The following is a 19,433-nucleotide window of genomic DNA, read 5'->3' as shown; positions in this document are numbered from 1 at the left end:
GAATTTATATTGTACCTGACTGCATCATTTATCCAAAATTGCAGAGGGTTCCGTCAAGTTTTATTGATAAATTCCAGAGTAAACTTCATTCCCAATTGCACATAAAGTGCAAGACAATTGTTTGGAATGCGAATAATGATAAGTATCGAAAGAAAATATGCGGCCTTCAAGAATTTATGAGATATTATGATTTAAAGATGTATTCTGTTGTTGTTTTTGAATATTATGGGTATGGCAACTTTTCTGTCCAGTGTTTCAATCCTTGATTCTGAACAATCCTTGATGTTGATTAGACAATACTCAAGTATGGAGGACTTGGATAATATGGAAACCACTCTCTCTATCTATACATTTATTATTTTCCTCATATTTATAAACATTGTGTTTACTTATCTTAAATCTAATACTCAATGTGCTCAATTTAACAGAAACTGCCTACTCATTTGGAAAATTTGTATAAGCGATGGAATGGATTGTCCAGGATCTGTTTGAAACATGGCTGCAGAAAATGGGATGTACTCATGCATTGGGTTGAAGAAAAGTGTTGGTGTGGAAAAGGATGGTCTGGAGTTCTGAAGGAGTTGAATATATGTGCAGGTGATGTTGTAGCTATAAATATGGCTCAAAAGCTACCAGAGATTGTTCTACTTTATATTTTTAAAAAGAAAGAAGTAGAAGCAGAGAAAACAGAAGGTATCTCACATTCTTTTGATATTGCTATGAGGGTGCAACACTTTATTTGAAACATCATTTTTTTAATACCTAGAAGATACAAATATATTTACTAATAAATTTAAATCGGATAATTAACAAACAGGGGATAGGAATGGAAGAAGATCATTTTATAAGATTTTTTTAGGGCCCTTTGAAGCTTGGATATCTTATGAGTAACCTATTGTTTTTTAAAATATTCTTGTATCTTTTTAGTAAATGATCAATAATTCTTTTATGTTTTAACATTGTAACAGACAATCCCGAGACTTTTAGGCCAGGAGACTGAAAAGCAGCTCCTTGGTGTTGAACATATTGTAATCAATGGGATTCTGTGAGATGTGAGATACGATGCTAAATTAAGAATAATTTATGGGCAAAAACAACTGATTAAGTATTTTGGTCTTGTGGAGAATGATATGATATTATTTAGTTTTGATGTGAATGGTGAGTTTTGTGGAAGGATTTTTATGTGTGAAGGAAAGAAAATTACACGATCCACAGCGTAAAGTAAGGGGAGGAGAAGGCCTAGTGGCAAATTTTTTCTCTTTGAACATAATGCTACAGATTCACCTGTTGAGATTGGTATGCCATATGTTTTCTTTCCTTATTTACTTTGCAGGCTCCTTTTACATAGGCACTGGTCGTGATTTTAATATTGTCTTATATCTGTACTTAGAACAAAATGTTGAAATTGTGGATGTGTCAACTAAAATGGAGGTGGAAGGATATGATAACCCTGCAGAATATGGAGTTGATGGAAAATAATAATCCACATGATGCGCAAGTTGCAATGAATCTCTAGTTTTCTAAATTATTGGATGGAAGTCTCTTGAACTCTAAATGTCATGGAGCGGTAAATAATAACATATAAGACTATAATATAACTATTTCGAATACCTTGTTGTATTATGTTCAGGAACAGACTGATCAAATTATGCTAACATATTCAACTGTTGTGTAGCACATTCTTAGAACTATAAGATTTCGAGATCAAATATGAAAAAGTGGAGACATGGTGAAGTTCAGAACGGGCCAAGGAGTTTGGGATACAAAAATAGTTCTGAACGGTACAGCTGCCAGATTTTCACGTGGATGGAGCAAATTCAAAGATCTTGACTTAAAGGAAGATGATAATCCGCGCTTCATATTATAGCAAGACGGTGTTGTTCCAACTTTTAACATTGAAATCAATCCTCCCAACTAGTAATTATCCTCCATATATTTCATAGGATATGTTCTGCTACTTTACAATATCAAGGTAGTTTGGAGACTGAGTTTTCATATTCTGATGTTGTTGGAATAATCTTTGTATCAATTTGAACGTGTTACATGTGGTTATGCTTTAAATTACATTGAATGATGTTGTAATTTTGTGTTTGCATATGCGACTTAAGTTTTCAAGCTGGTGATGAGAACTTGAATCAAATCCTTAATATTATTAAGGGAGTGCCGTTTTATTGTCAATAGCAGACTAATATATAGTTTTGATATATTTTTAAGTTGATGACTCATATGCACATGGTAAATTGTACCTTTTTCATTTTGATACTTATCTATAAATTTGGTTTTTTCTCATAAACCTCTCTATATTTGTAATGATTTGCATATTGTAATGTATAAACTTTTTTTTTTGAAAATCACTTATGGTTGAAATGATAAGTGCATTTGAAAAGTTTCCGATTTTTTCCAAAAAAACACCCCGTTATTGAGAAATAGAACAGTCTAATAATCTAATTGCTTCACATCTCAATATATTTTCAGTCCGTCTTTCTTGGTTCTCTCTCCCCTTCACTCTTCCCCTCTCTTTCTCCCCCTCACCTCTCCTGGTTATGCAAAATCTATATATACATAAATGTTTACTTTAATTCTAGCCTCCTTTGATTGATTTGTATGTTTCTTTTATGGGGGCTTTAGTTATGGTTTCGTTTAGGGTTTCAATTTAACTTCAATTTGGTGTTTTAGTCGGTGTTCAAAACTAGGGCTTTAGGGCTTATTTTTGGATTCAAGGGAAGGCGTCCCTGTCTCTCTCTTCCTAGTATGCACATCTCTCCCCTCTCTCTCTATGCTCATATCTCTCTCCCTCTCTCCTTCCCCCCTCTCTTTCCCCCTCTATGTATATATATTTGCGTGGATTTTGTAAATTGTACTGTAATTAGCTACTGATTTTCTTGTAGTGCTTTATCTGGTAGATTTGTATTTTTCTTTTTTTTGTGTTGCGGAGAGAATACAAAATAATTTGAATTGTGATGAACAGCCTTGTGGGAAAATATCAATAAACAACAAATCAGCTAATATAGTTCAATATAACCATTTCTTTATTTAAGAAGGATTTTGTTTTTCCAGATTGGCACTTGCATATCATATACAATATTTTTGGTGTGTGTAATGCTTAGTTTTCTTCCGAGATGCAGAACAAACCCCTCATTCCCAAAGTTATTATGCTTTATGTACCTGGCCTTGACGCAGGTCTTTACTTGTTACAGTCAAAGGTACTTCACAATTTCAAAGAGTACTGTGGCGTTCCAAGAGCAGTGTCAGCTCTAAAGTTGGTGACATTTATCTTTTCTAGCAGAATATTGGATTTATGCATTGCATTTCTTGAAAGTTTATGCTTTTGGTTTTTTGTTTGTTGATAGTTGTGTAGCAGATGTAATACAGACTATAGATGCTCATCTTACATACAAGGTGAAAAGAAAAACGGATATTGCTCAGCCTATAAGAAAACCTGTTCAGAATCAGAGTTCCAATCAAGGTATATATCAGCTATAAAGTTGTAGACTTGTAGTGCTTTCTGGGTTAAAATAAGTAAAATAGTAAACTATCTTCGATGCAGGAACCTGTGATTCTGTTTTTGATCTATCCTTTGGTGATCTCTCGAAAGATTTACCATTTCCCCTGTCATATTACACACTCACAGAGACCGAACTAGAACAAAATGGTTACTTCTGTATTCAACCAGGTGACAATATATATACAGTATACCATTTCCTTTTTATCCTTTATTCCCTTCAGGTTTAAGTTGTTTGGTTGTGTTGATAAAGCTGATGAGATCCATCTTTTGTGCAGATTTTGTTTCAACACTTCCGTGTCCTTCAGGAGCTCCCACCCACGAAATATTGGCGCTTGATTGTGATATGGTAAGGCAGGGTTCAGATGTTCAGTGTTGTTCGATGTTTCAGGCCTGGAAGTACTATATCATTATTATATGTATATTATATTTCTTTTCAAATATTGAAGTTATGTACTATATTCGTTCTTCTAATTAATTTACTGTATAGTTCCAGATCGGATTTTCTTAGTCAGACTTGTTAGTTATTGATGTTGCGGATTGAATTTTGATGGGATAATGACAGTGTCCCTATTCCATATGCTACAGCAGTATATGTGACTGTATATTCGGTACAGCAGTATATGTGACTGTATATTCGGTACATATATTGATTAATAGGGTTGTAGTGAAGGATATGGTAAGAATATATTGCTTTTTATGTGTTCGTTTTGCTTGGTTTAGGTGGAAAGTTCTTAAAAAAACTTGTTTTATTGATTGGCAGGAAATCTGATGAACCAAGCAAGAGGAAGCCATAATTGCCGGTTGATAAACAGTTCTTGATAACCAGAAATGGTAAATTTAATCTCAATATCTCTGGAATGTTTAGTTTCCTGTAAGATGTTTTTTTTTCTTTTTTACTAAGTTGATAGTTTTATTTTTGTTATAGAAACTTATTATTTTAAAATTGATTGTGATCATTAACTTGTATTATCTATTCTAGTTATAGTATCTTTAGTTAATATAAGTATATAATATTGCCCCATGTGTTGTGTTCAATAAATACATTTGGTATGTTGTTGTAAGAGGGCTGTGTCTAAGCAGTGTATAAAACTGTCTGAATAGGGTTTAATAGGTTCTGCGTAAATGAGAGTTTTCCTCACTTGCACAAATTAGTTGAAGGATACTTGTTTAGGGCTGCTCACAGGAGTGATATATTCACGACTATTCTGATATGGTATTTATAGGTGGGAGTTGCTTTTTGGTTATTCTCCCCATTTTAATTAATTAATTAATTAATTTCAGTTTATTCAGAGTTCTAAAGCTTAACTATTATATTTAAGAATGGTAGGGGAAGTCTTGTGAACCAGAGACTGGGAAAGAGTCAAAGGAGAAGGATACATCAGTTGCCCTAAAGGTATACTTATATAAAAAATCAAGGTTCTCATACTCACTAAGAAAATTAATTGTTAATTGTTAATTTTTTTGGTACTCGAAAAATGTATAATTAGATGAGAATATTTTTACTACAAAAACTTATATTCCCCATTCTCTCTGTGCCAATTATCATCCTGGGTTTGTAATATAAATATCCTCTCTGTGGTACCCCACCCCAATATTATCCTTCAAATGATTCTCCTTGGCAATGTTGAATGTGATGAGAAAGATAATAGTTGGAAAAAGACTAAATTTAGTGTTGGTAAATGCTCATCAATATGGACTAAGTATAAATATTTTATGTTTAATTTGTAATGTACTTTAACATTCTGCTCGTATATGTATAATCTTTCATGTTGTGGAAATTGTTTGCAGCACCATTATTAATTCTTCATGAATATTACCTACAAGATTAATATTACCTACAAGATTACATAGTATTTTACTGCTTCAAACTGGTAACATATTGTATGTGTATGTGACTGATAACCTCTGCATATATACTATGCACAATCACAAAAATACACTGTTCTATATTTAGAAAGGTAACAATGTCAAAGAAGTTAATTAGAAAACCATGGCTAGCTTTACAAAAATCATCCGAGTGTGTAGTAAAATTATCAATTTTCTAAACTGATTACTTTAATTTTTTTAACCTCACCTATAAAATTTAACAATAATTTAGTTTATTTAGAAATCTTTCTTTTCTATTTTTCTCCCATCTAATAAGTTATAAATGATTATACACTTATATTATATGTATGTTGTCACTGTGTCACATGCTATGGCTGAACAAATGGAGGAGCTCGACAGCAAGGTATCTGAACTAACTGTTAGATATTAACATGAACCTCCCTATATATTTCTGCTTTCTATGAAGTATAAGTACCTATAGAGTATGTAGTATAAAAAGTCCTATTAAGAATTAATGAATGTAAACAAAAACCTGACCAAACATCCAATATGTACTCCATCTTACAACTCTTTAAATCTTGTACTAAAAGAATAACACTATTGAGATTAGTTTTTATAGATGTATACAAAATGTGAAAAGTTGACCAAACATTAAATGTATTCAAAGACCCTTCAAGTGCTGGTTTGATTAGTTAGGCTTAGCTTGCAGGGATTTTATTAAGTGTGAAAGTACTGGGAGCTATATGAATTATAAATTGTATGATCAGTTCTAATCTTCTATCATTTCAATCATTCACATATTGTAATAAATAAAGAGCCAAATTCTGTTTTACTATTTTGTATTGGCAGGAACGTCATCATGGAGATGTCAACAAACAGCTAAAAATCAAGGTTTCTTTTAAATTATCTTTGGTACTCATTATCCCTATGAATTTAACATATGTATAGACCTGTGGTAGTCTATTTGCTATTTTTAGCGACAAGAAGTAACTTTTTGATTGTTTTGAAAAATATGCAGCAAGAGTTAGGAGGACAAGAGTATAGGGGTGCTCCTACATTTGGATTTTGAAGATTGAAATAATTATGTAACTTTAGATACTTGGGTATCATGTAACATGGATCACTAAAGATCCTTGTTTTATCATTCACGAGTGTTTCACTTACCACTTTGAACTTGTATTTGCTATTGGGTTTGATGTAATAAAACCATAAATGTATATGTTGTTGGAATTATGCTTAGGTCAAATGTCTTTGGTTTAGAGTTTGTGATTGCATTAGACTTTGAAAGGTTTAGAATTTAAATTGGAAGCTGAAAATGGCTGGAAACTGAAAAATCAGAATTTGGCTATTCTGGAAATACAAACTTACGACGGTCGTTCATCACATATTCAGTCATAAGTTGGCCCCAGTTCCTAACATACGACAGTTTTTTCTGTCGGAAGTTTCTAATTTACGACGTAAATTTGCGTCGTATATTTATGTTATATTTTATCAAGGTGGGACCCACAAGAAAATATCCGACGATTTTTCCATCGTAAGTAACTAACATACGATGATATCTTTCATCGTAAGTAGATTTATTATTTTTTTGAGTATGTGGGCCACTTCTTCCTAACTTGCGACATAATTTTATCTTGTGACGAAAAAATGAACTTACTACTCGACCAAAAACGATGATTTTTTTCTGTCATAAATAGCTCAGTTACGACGATTTCAGTTCAAAAAAAACCGTCGTAAATGGCCAGATTTGTTGTAGTTTAATCTATAACACAAGTTTTTGGTTATTATTTTATGTCTTATACAATGATATTTGTTTCGTTAATTCTATAATGCTAATTTTCTTCCTTTAGGATGGATATAAAGTTAATTTATTAAAATTTAATATCTTTTTTCTGATAAATTTATCTGACTAATTTTTTTCGTGTTTTTTAATTTATTGACAAATTAATATTGATATATACTATCACCAGATTTATCATTCATATAAAAACCTTCAAATTACATATTTATCCCGTTGTTATGGGTAAAAAGGTAGGTTGTATTTAATACTATAGTTAATTTTAGGGTTCACGAGCTTCAAGACTCTATTTGAATGCTCTTGTGATTCGTGACTCAATATGTCTTCACAAGATGCCTACGTACCTTGCCCTATACCAAGGATCAAGTCAAAAAATGTAATTCTGAATTTGTGGGGGCCTTATATAGGCATATGATGCCTTGGATTAGATTAGGGTTAGGTGACTTGTTGGGCAAGTCTCAGATTTAGAATAGACACATGAGTCCTAGAATGTAGGGATTTGCTTCCTTATAGGACCGTGTGGCTTGAGGACTATTCTTTTGAAAGTTTGATTCTGATTTTAATTTGTTTTCTCAATCACTACTTGGGCTAATACTAGGCCTACGAATTTTAATAATAAATTCTTGGTTTGCAGGCCCTTTGTGTCCAATCAATGACATACTAATTATTGGGCCTTAATAACTAGGTTTTGTCTTTGGAACAAATCGAGCATAATTAAAAGCTACTCTTTTAATTACCAAATTTTTGGGAATTTGTTTTTCAAATTTCTGCTATTTTCGACCAGGATCCTGGTCGAAAATTCAGCCAACTCGTGTAGCCTAGTCAGAAATTTTTGACCAGGATCCATGACCTGGAATTCGACAAGGATCCTGGTCGAAATTCGAGTCAGCTGTTATATCCTAGTCAAAATATTTCATCCAGGAACGTCGACTTGGATTTTGACCTCAATCCTGGTAGAGCTTATGGTTAAATTCCTGTAGTTTGGTCGAAGTCTATTGACTAGGATCCACGACCTGCAATTCGACTAGGATCCGGGTCAAAGTTCCAGTCGTAACTTGACATGGATTTGGACCTCAATCTTGGTCATATTAATGGTTTGTTTTAGGCCCTCTAGTTAAAGTTTTAGGATCCACGACCTAGAACACGACCTCAATCATGGTCAAATACATGGTCCATTTTGGGGCCTCTAGTCAAATTTTTTTTACTGGAATCCACGATCTAAAACACGACCTCAATCCTGGTTGAATACATGGTCCATTTGGGGCCTCTACTCGAAGTTTTGGTCCATTTTCTGGGTTTTTTCGATGAATATCTTAATAGATACATTGTTTTTCAGATGAATATCTTCATCTCTTCTGGGTTTTTTCTGTATTTTTCAAGCATCAATTCACTATGTTCTTTATTTTTCATGTATTTCTCCGATAGCCAAAATGAACGTGGTTAAAAATTCAAGTGATTTCCTCAATCGATCAAGGTTTTCTTCTTTGATTGATATGACCAATACTAGGGGGGATGAGTATCCGTACGACGCTTACTTTGATGTGTTTGATCACGTCAACGACTTCTACGACGTGAAGGAGCTGGAAAAAATAAACCTCATGTACAAGGTCGAGAAGTCCTACAAGCTGATTTTTGCTAGTGATGTAGACAAGGCTTTCCATCGAAAGAAGGATGTGAATCTTCAGGGATACAATCAGGGCAGGTGCCAGGTTTCCCTTTCACCTCTTTATTCCCATTCTTCTTGCTGATGTTGGGATTAATCCCTGCAAACTTCCTCTAAATACTTCGAGGTTAATTATTTCTTTTTTATCAGAATATGCTAAGCACAATTTGTCTCCCATAGTAGCTAATTTCAGGAAAAAAATTCAGTTTAAAAAAAGCCCTAACAAGAATCCGGGTTGTGTTTTTTTGAACCAACGCCCTACAATCCCCTATATTGTTAATGGACCCTTATATTGTTAATGGAAAGTCTACCCCATTAGGGAACCCTCTTTGATTCATCTTTTATACAGGTAGTCGACGACAGCCCCAACGATATAATATTGTCCGAGGAAGAGGCAAAGGCCTTCAATATCCTCACTAAGGATAATGGCATATCCCATTCATGGGACCTTATTATGGAGACAGTTCTCTTCAAGCGTGGGCTCTCTCATGTCTCAATGAAAAGTAAGTTTTAACATTAGTCATTATTCTTTTTCATACTTTTTTAGACTATTTTTCCAGTTTTAACTCTTGTTTAATCCTTTATGCAGCGGCTGCTAAGATAGTAGATGTCACCAAGCCTAAAGACTTGGAGACCACTAGGATAAAGCGGGCTGTAAAACTCTTCAAAAACTAGCGCCTAGGGGATCACTTCTCTGAGTTTATCTAGTCCAGCATACCTGATATTTATCTGAGTTTCATTATTTTGTGCTTTTTTACATGTTTTTTCATGTTCATTCATGCACACTAACTCAGCTTCTAAAAACTCATTTATTTTGTTAAGCTTCTTATTATCAGCAATCAAACTATCACATTCAATAGTCTTATATTTAAAGGTAACATGCAAAGAGTACAAGAAAGTTTTCAGTTCAGACATATTATCAATATCAACAGGAAATATAACTGAAGGTACCTTATCAATTCCTGAGGCATTCTCTCCATGAGTTGTAATAGGTGCATAGTATTCATCATCATTGTCAGTTTATGATGAATCCATCCATTCTATATTGGAATTTGTCGTGACCAAAGCTTTTCCATTTATCTTGGAGTACTCAATTTCCAGATGTCCCCTTTCATTACAGTTGTAACATGTCACCTTGGTCGTGTCAAACTTCCTTTCCTTGTTATTCTGACCATCACTCCTTCTGAACTTATCTTTGCCTTGATCAGAGAGCCTTCTGTTGAAACAAACTTTTCTCTGTGGTTTTCCATTCATCATCCTTTTGAAACCTTTCACCGGTATTGCAGCCATCTCAACCACTTGAGGATCATCCATTCCGATTTCAGAATCATCGTCAGTATCTGTGTCAAGATCTGATACATCATCAGTATCTTATTCTTCCAAAATGTTCCTTCTTCTTCACCTCTCACTTATCTTTTCTTTGTCTGTGTGAGTCTCAGCATTAAGAGCCACAACCTTCATCTTCTGACCTTTTCTATTCTTCCTTTGCTGGATCTCCTTGTCATGAGTCTTCAGCATCCCATACACTTCATCCAGAGTCAGTAAATCAAGATTATATTGATGCCTGATTATTGTGGCCTGTGTATCCAATCTTTTGGAAGAGCTCTCAGAAATTTGGTATTTGAGTCTTCCCTTTTATATTTTTTTTGATCCAATGATAGATCATTCATCAATGTTAAAAATCTATCATACATGTCAGTAATTGACTCATCAGCGTTGGCATCAAATTGCTCATTTTCTTGCACAAGAACAACTCTTCTGTTTTTCTTTATTTCCATCGTACCTTGACACTATGCTTTCAAGGCATCCCATATTTCATTTCTAGTCTTACATTCAATAACTTTGTTTGACATCACATTGTTCAAATTATTGTGCAGAATATTCCGGACTTTAGCATCTTTAAGCATTGCAACTTTTTCATCTTCTAACCACTTTAATTTTTCATTTATGGCATAGTGTTCAGGAGCATCTGCAAACATAACCACAATTTTTGTAGGATATTGAGGTCCTGTTTTGATGATATCAACATATTCATCAGTAATAGATTCAAGGAATATCAATATCTTTACTCTCTATATAGAGTAATCAGTTTTCTTAAGGATGGGTATTTTCATGTTTTCATACTTACGTTCAGAAATCTTGAACTTTTCAAATTAACAGTCAATTTGACCGCTCATACACCACTTCTTTTCCTGTAAAGTAATTGTTTAAGGGGTTTGGATACAATTACTAAACAAATCGATGTATTATAAAAGTAAAGTAAGAACATATAAATCAAATAACAGTTTATATTGATCTTTAATAAACTATTACAAAACTCTCTCAAAAATAATATTCTTAAGAGCTTCTAGATTATACGAATACTCGAGTTGTGCACTATAAATTGTGATAACCTATTCCGCGTTTATATACTACACAACTACAAATCAGTCCTCTATCAATTATAATTAATATTACACTATAACTCTAATACTTTACATATCTAAATCAACTACGATCCTATAAATCATCACCTTCTGATTTATCTCACAGTCATGACTTATCATCCAAGTCATTCTTCAACAGATAGCTTTGATCAATGGATAAATACTTTAGCTTCAACGGATAATCATTTATGTATATCAACGGGTGATATCGAAGCTTTCAATGGATAATCATATTTCAGTAGTTGATCATATCCTGATTGTGACATAAATCTAGATCTTCCACTTAGCCAATTCTCAACAGCTATATATGTTTCCTCAAATAGTCATTTCAAACAAATAATCTGCTTAGTTAAATAAGATTTTTAAAATTTTTAAGCAACTTTAATATTCCACTATAACATTCATGTCAACAAGTTCCCTTTTCTAGTAAGTGTTAAATAGATTTGTGTACAAATAATGGAACCGATCATATTTCAAATAAATAATTTCCTAATATATCATATTAATTTTACCTTGTCAAATAAAATTCCTATGAAGTATAGATTTTTTATGATTAATATATCGGATTTTGACTGCGCACTAAATTCACTAAATTTTATATATTACTTATGCCCGAGTCATTTACAATATTGAAGTCATACATCATTAGTATAATACCCTGAATGATGGTGGAGGGGTCACAAATTTGGTATTCAATAAATTTGCACTAGTACAAAATGAGTTTTTACATGGCCTATTTGACGTCACACTTACACAAAATCAGAAATATATGGTAGTATTGTAAGTCATACTATTTAAAACTGAACTAGGTTTACTTTTCGAAAAATGGATTTAAAACTAGCATATACATGTTGTGTACATCTGTTATTTTCTTTACATACGTCACTTTCTCTAGATCATATCCGTGGGTTTTTGAATTTTTTACATCACATTTTTACCTAACGCATATTTTTACATATAATTTATCGTTTACGTCGCTCTTTACCCAATTTAATACTCCATACTAAATATATCCACCATTATAAATTATTATTTAAGCGACATACATTATCTATTTACCCGACACAAATTTCTATTTTTTACTTTTACTTTCTACAATTTTACTTTTCGTCAACTGATATTTTACCGGAAAAATATCATCACTAATAAAGAAAGAATATCATTTAAATAAATCAACACTTGTGATGTTGTTCATAAGACTTTATAATTATTATTTAATAATAATATTTTTATAAAAATAAATAAATTCAATGAGAATTTGAAAATAAATGAAATAATATTATAAAATTTAAAATTTATATATTAATGAATAGAAATATATTTTCATGTTAAATGTTAGAAATCATTAAAAGAAAAAAATTAATACATTAAATTTTAACAAAGAAAGTTGGGCCGAGCTTTTTAATTTGACAAAAACTTGGGCCTAGTTAAAACCTGGTGGGCGGCGGGTGAAAATTAGAAAGCTCGGGTTGAAAATTTAACAAAAAGAAAATAAAAGGGGAGCCGCTCAAACAAACACACATCTCACCCTCTCACAATCGAATTTCAAACGCACATCTTTGGTGGTAAGTGTAATTAGGGTTTTGATTTGGGGTTTTCAAATTATTGATTTCGGGCTTCAAGATTTGGGGTTTCGATTGGGGCTTCTCTAATTGGTGTTAAAGTTCTTCTAGTTTGAGGGGCTTTGATTGATGTTTTCATATTTTATCGGGTATTATTCTTAAATTGAGCTCGTACTAGTTATTCAAAGTTGATGTGTATTGAAGTATTAGTCTCTTTATACTCAAGTATGTTTGTTTGTATGTTTCTGTTTATTTAATTAGGGTTTTCTTAATCTCATGAGAAATCATTCTGCTCCTAATTTGAGTTCCTGTATGGTATATTCAATTATGTTTGAGTAATGAATGGTCTAATTTTTTTTGTTATTTTCACTCTCTCTTTTTATTGTCTATCTATCTTCATTTCTCTCTATTTCTCTTCATTAATGGTGGCTATTACATCCATATTTTTTTACCGAGAACAAAGTAATGTGATTTTTTAGTGAAGAGGAAAACATTTTGTTAACACTTGACAGTACGATGGGTATTATTCATGTTGTAATTCACTTTACACACAAAATTTGTTAAGTTCTTTGATATTAGCGTTTTCATTACTGCAGTAGATTTTAGTTACAGAGGGAGGGGAACTGGGGAGATGAGGCGAGAAACAAACTCTAGACGTGATATCCCCCTAGGAACAATTTTGCAAATGCTGACTGTTATGTTTGATATATGAGTACATAAATGAGGTTTCATATAAATGAAGGTTGTGGATTTGAATCCAGGAGCAAGTACTTATTTGGTAATGCTAGTTTACAGGTCAAATTATGTCCTTAGCTACATGTTAATGGGACCTTGAACAGATTTAGGCTACAAAATGGATGGTCAACAAAGTTCATCAGTGAGGTTTGTTGATTTATGCAAGAGTATCATTAGTTATGGTCTGGTCTTATTAAATTCATTTAGAATATGTGATCAGTTATCTTTTGTGCAATATATCTTTCACTATAATGCCTTGGTTTTTATATTCCTAACCGGGTTATATGGTGCTCTTAACACGTATAAATATTATGATGTTCTGTAAGTTGTGACTTTATATAGATTAATCTTCCTATATATGTTTGCTTAAATTTTTTATTGCTTTCTTGCCTAGATTTAAAATTTACAATTCTCCTCAATCTAGATAGTTTGAAATATGAGATTTTCTAGTAATTGGTAATGCAAAAATCTATTCAAAAGTATCCGTAGCTTGGTTGACATATTATTACTTTTGTAAAAATAATGCTTGATGATTACTCTCTTGACATACTTTCTGTCAAAATTGATGTGCATGAAGTTAAAACTTTTAAGCAATTTTAACATTCCACTATGACATAAAAGTCAACTAATTCCCTTCTCTACTAAGTCTCGAATAGATTTGTGTACAAATAATAGAATCTGTAATATTTCAAATAAATCATTGCCTAATGTATCATATTAATTTATCTTGTCAATTAAAATTCTTATGAAGTATTAATTTTTTATGATTAATATATTTGATTTTGACTGGGCACTAAATTTTATATATTACTTATGCCCCAGTCATTTACAATATTGAAGTCGTACATCATTATTACGATACCCTGAATGATGCTACACAGGGCACAAATTTGGTATTCAATAAATTTGCACTACTACAAAATGAGTTTTTACATGGCCTATTTAAGGTAACATGTAAACGAAAAAAAAAATTGTAGTATTGTAAGTCATACTATTCAAAACTCAACTAGGTTTACTTTTCGAAATATGGATTTAAAACTAGCATATACTTGTTGTGTACATCATTTATTTTCTTTACATACGTCACTTTCTCTCGCTCATATAAGTGGGTTTATGATTTAGAGTAAAAACATATTATAAGTACAGTTATCTTCCATTTTACTTTTCATCAATTGATATTTTACCGGAAAAATGTCATCAATAATAAAGAAACAAAATCATTTCTAATAAAGCTACACTTGTGATGTTGTTCATAAGACTTTAAAATTTTAATTCAATAATAATATTTTTATAAAAACAAATAAATTCAATGATAATTTGAAAATAAATGAAATAATTTTATAAAATAGAAAATAAATATATTAATGAATAAAATTATATTTTCATGTTAAATGTTAGAAATTATTAAAAGAAAAAAAATTAATACATTAAATTTTAACAGAGAAAGTTGGGCCGAACTTTTTATTTTGACAAAAATTTGGGCCTACTTAAAAACTGGTGGGCGGGGGTTGAAAATTAGGAAGCACGGGTTGAAAATTTAACAAAAATAAAAGGGAGCAGCTCAAACAAACACACATCTCACGCTCTCACAATTAAATTTCAAACACACATCTAAAACTCTTACATCTTTGGTGCTAACTATAATTAAGGTTTTGATTTGGGGTTTATAAATTATTGATTTCAAGCTTCAAGATTTGGTGTTTTGATTAGGGCTTCTCTAATTGGTGTTGAAGTTCTTCTAGTTTCAGGGGCTTTGATTGATGTTTTCATATTTTATCGGGTATTATTCTTGCTTGTACTAGTTATTCAAAGTTGGTGTATATTGAAGTATTACTTTGTTTAGATTAAAGTATATTTGTTTGTGTGTTTCTTTGTATTGAATTAGGGTTTTTTTAATCTCATTAGGAATAATTGTGCTCTTAATTTGAGTTCCTCATTTGGTATATTTGATTATGTTTGAGTAATGTATGGTCTGGTTTTTTTTTATTTTCACTCTCTCTTTTTGTTCTCTATCTATCTTCATTTCTCTCTATTTGTCTTCATTAATAGTGATAATTGCACCCATATTTTTTTTACCGAGAACATGTTAATGTTTTTTTTTACTCAAGAGGAAAACATTTTATTAACACTCGACAATACGATCGGTATTATTCATGTTGTAATTTAGTTTACACACATAATTTGTTAAGTTCTTTATTTTCAGTGGTTTATGTAACTCCCCCAAATCCAGGGTCAGAGAATTTGGTCATCACGATAAAACCTCAATTCAAAATAACTTGTTTAATCGATAAGTAAATGCCAACAACTGAAATATAGCATCTGTGACCCCAAACTAAACCCAAGATCTTTTCAGGTTACTGTTCTAGAAACAAGATATCCAAATTGCACAAATAGATTTTCACTTTCTTTTAAAACACTTTTTCAACAAATTCCAATTCAATATTAACCCGCTAGTATAACTTCGAAAAGAAGTATACTAGGCCCAACTATAAAATAACATAATTATAATATAATATTAAATATAAATAACTTTATAAATAGAACTTACATTAGTCCACAAACCTTGGACCAACCACCTTCCAAGAGCTTCTTCTTTGCTTCATCGAATTACGCGGCTAAACCGCGCAAGCTAATCCTCACTGGAGGAGAAATTTAAAAACAAGCAAGTATGATCGAAATAAATGCTCATCAAGTTCATTATAGCATATATATGGTTGTTTTGATATAAAACCAACATCTGCATTTGAGCAGAACATTTAAAAACCATAATTGCCGAATCAGAAGTTTGTTAAAGAATTGTATCATTGTTTCTCACTGTATTTAAAACTCTTTTTGATATTTTCGAGCGAAATACTTCAGCAATACTTTGAATTTTGATGAGAATAAAACTCGTAAAACATTATTTACGAAAATATCATAAACAACAATAACAAGAAGCAATGATTATGGATTGAATTAAAAACCTTATTCAAAACTGAACTCTTGAAATTAATACTTCTTTTGTTGTCATATCAAATTAGATATCAATACGAACTTTGATGCTCAGAAAATCTCATATTGAAGTAACATCATTCATCTATACTAATACCATATTTGATATTTAACAACAAAGTAAGTATCAGCATAAATCAGAAACTGATTTGAAACCGCATTTCACCTTTAATCTAAAGCAGAAACAGTTGATAAATCATTTATTCTATGAATATCAAAACAATTTAGAAACATCATTTTAGATTGGAACCAATTATATTTCATGTTGTTCCTGATGATCAGTCACGAAATAACACTGGTATCTCGCAGCTATACCGTAAATATAGGTACTACCTGTATCACGCAGCCATATGGTACCTATATGGCGCCAGAAAAGGCATATACTCGCCTTGAAATATATTATAGATGGACCGATATCTTGATCACCTATGCTATAATCAGTAACCATTCCAATCTTTAAATCTTTTACTGAAAAAGGAGTCGAATCAATCGACATCCTCAATAATTTTATTCCCCCATTCACTTGGACATGAATACTCGCAACAAAATCAACTTTCTCAAAATCCAAAACATTTATAAATCGAGTAATTTGATAAGTAAAACATTTAAGTATTCTGAACATAGAATAACAGAGTGTACTTGCATGATAAGCATTTTAATTCAGCGATATGTAGAACATTTGTCTATTCTGAACTAAGAATAGGGAAAACAATACTTGCATAATATGATTCAAAATATATATCACTTGAACAATAAATAATTATAGAAATACTTTCCTTTGGGATTTAGTAGTTAGTCACACTCGTAAAGATGCATCTATTCAGACATTCTGTATCAAAATATCACCGTCCTTCTTTTCAACACTTCACTGATATGCTGCTCCTGCGATTGCTAGAAGCCAGATATCCAATACCATTCCATCTCATTCTTTATCCAACACCTTGTCCTGATCACTCGAACAATCTGTATCTATAATTAAAAGATATAATTTAATCGTCTATTAGATAATAACTCGACAAATTGTGTGTCAAAACCCTATCGTCTACCCATACGATAGCCCACACATAAAGGAAACACTCAAACACATGATTCTTGACCCACGCAAGAACGTAATTCACATAGAACATAAGCATATAACTCACATATACATAATTTATATCACATATGACTCGGTTCGTCAAAAGGTTCGACTGGGTACGTTTAAACCTAAAATCGGGTCAATGTCAATTGTCAATTAGATATCGATTCAGAATAACTCGCAAATCAAAAAACCTTGTAATACAAAAGAATTTAGGCCTCAAAAGTATTTTTATTGAAAGCGTAGTATTTTTCTGAGTCTGTACGCGTTCGTTTCGTATTAAACCGACGAACAGTTTATTTATTACGAATAAAATAAGAATTTAAATAAGATTAAAGCAATTAATAATAATACTAATTGATTTCAAATACAAAAATATAAATTTTAAAATCTGAAAATAATTTTTAAATAAATATTTAGGAAAAAGCATAATTAAAAATGACTTTTTCATAATTTTAGGAATTAAAATAAAAATAATACAAATTATCTAAATAAACTGATTAATTATCTGAAATAATTAATCAATTTAAATGAATAAATTTTTTTGAATTTTTGAAAATAATAAAAGAAAATAATTTTTTGGAATTTAAAATAATTAAGTAAATAATTTTTAGAATTTTAAATATAATTAGATATAACTAAATTGATTTTTAAAAATAGGAAAAGGATTTTTTTAATAAAAGTAAAAAGAATTTGTCAAAAACGTTTTTCAGAATTGAAAAATAGGATGTGAAGGATCAAACCCGGGTCAAATGACCGGGTTGAAACCGGGTTTAGGGGAACCTACCGGATCGGGATGAACTCCGACCGGTTTCTTGGTAATCCCCAGATTCCGGCAGAGCTTCGCCGGACTCCGGCGGTCCCAAACAACCACAAATCGGCTGTTCTTCCTCCTACTTCTTCCCCCAACACAAACCCAGTTTGATTAAAAGCAATTACCGGACATGAACGACCTCAAACGAAGCTTAATGCTCTGTTTTCGATCAAAACCGGCCATAACATCGGTCGTCTTCTTCCATTAACGACGGCGAACTCCGGCCATAACCCAACTTCTCCATTTCTGAACCAAAAACGATGATACCTATCTCAAATCGAAGCTATTTCATTGTACAACAGGTTCGTTTAATAAAAAACAATCACCAATCAATTAAAGATTCTGAAAATTGAATTAAAAATTCAAGAACACTCAAGAATTCGAACTTTAAGAATCCTTAACCAAAATTAACGAAATTATATACAAAACCAATCCTTAGGTCTCGAAGAATGATAATCTAACATCAAATGAAACAAACAATTCCTTAAAATCAAAAATCGAATTTAACTAAAAAAATGGCAAGAAATGAAATGATAGAATAATCAACTTTTGTTGATGATTGTTATACCAAAAGTACGGGCTCTGCAAGAGCTTCAAATTGGATATTCAAGCTTCAAGACCGGATTAAAATCACTCTAAAAATCACCAGATTTGTGTTAAGAACAAAATCACACCCCCAAAGATATTCTTGAATTTTGTTTTATTTTCTGAATTTTTTATAGAATAAATGAATAAAGAAATCAGTTTTCAGCTATTCATATTTTCTGAAAAATAAATATCCAAAATCAATTTAGGGTGTTTTCATTCCCAACATTAAAATAATTTAGCCATAAAATAATAGTTACGGAGAATAATTTTAAAAGCGATAAAATATAAAATTTGTATCAAAATTTCCCAAAAATTGCAAATAATGCAAAAATACAAAACTAAAGGGTATTTGAAATACAGATAATTATATAAAAATAAAAACACGAATTTTGTGGGTTTTGACGTCCCGTTGGGGTCCCCGTCGGTTTATTTTTCAAAAACAAAAA

At 31.6% G+C, this 19,433-nt stretch overlaps 1 protein-coding gene across 1 annotated transcript; it reads left to right on the top strand.

Annotated features, from left to right (window-relative positions):
* The first annotated feature begins 3,119 nt into the window (after window positions 1-3,119).
* LOC141666135 (small RNA degrading nuclease 5-like) lies at window positions 3,120-6,401 on the top strand. The gene is made up of 7 exons (XM_074472130.1): window positions 3,120-3,259; window positions 3,351-3,466; window positions 3,548-3,673; window positions 3,781-3,851; window positions 4,833-4,898; window positions 6,182-6,244; window positions 6,351-6,401. The coding sequence occupies exons 1-7, from the start codon at window positions 3,120-3,122 to the stop codon at window positions 6,399-6,401; spliced, it is 633 nt and encodes a 210-aa protein (XP_074328231.1).
* The last annotated feature ends 13,032 nt before the right edge of the window (window positions 6,402-19,433 follow it).

This window comes from Apium graveolens, chromosome 6 (assembly GCF_009905375.1).
Source record: "Apium graveolens cultivar Ventura chromosome 6, ASM990537v1, whole genome shotgun sequence".
NCBI lineage: Eukaryota > Viridiplantae > Streptophyta > Magnoliopsida > Apiales > Apiaceae > Apium > Apium graveolens.
Note: the sequence above shows the minus strand (reverse complement) of the source record. Positions and strands in the feature narration are given on the sequence as shown.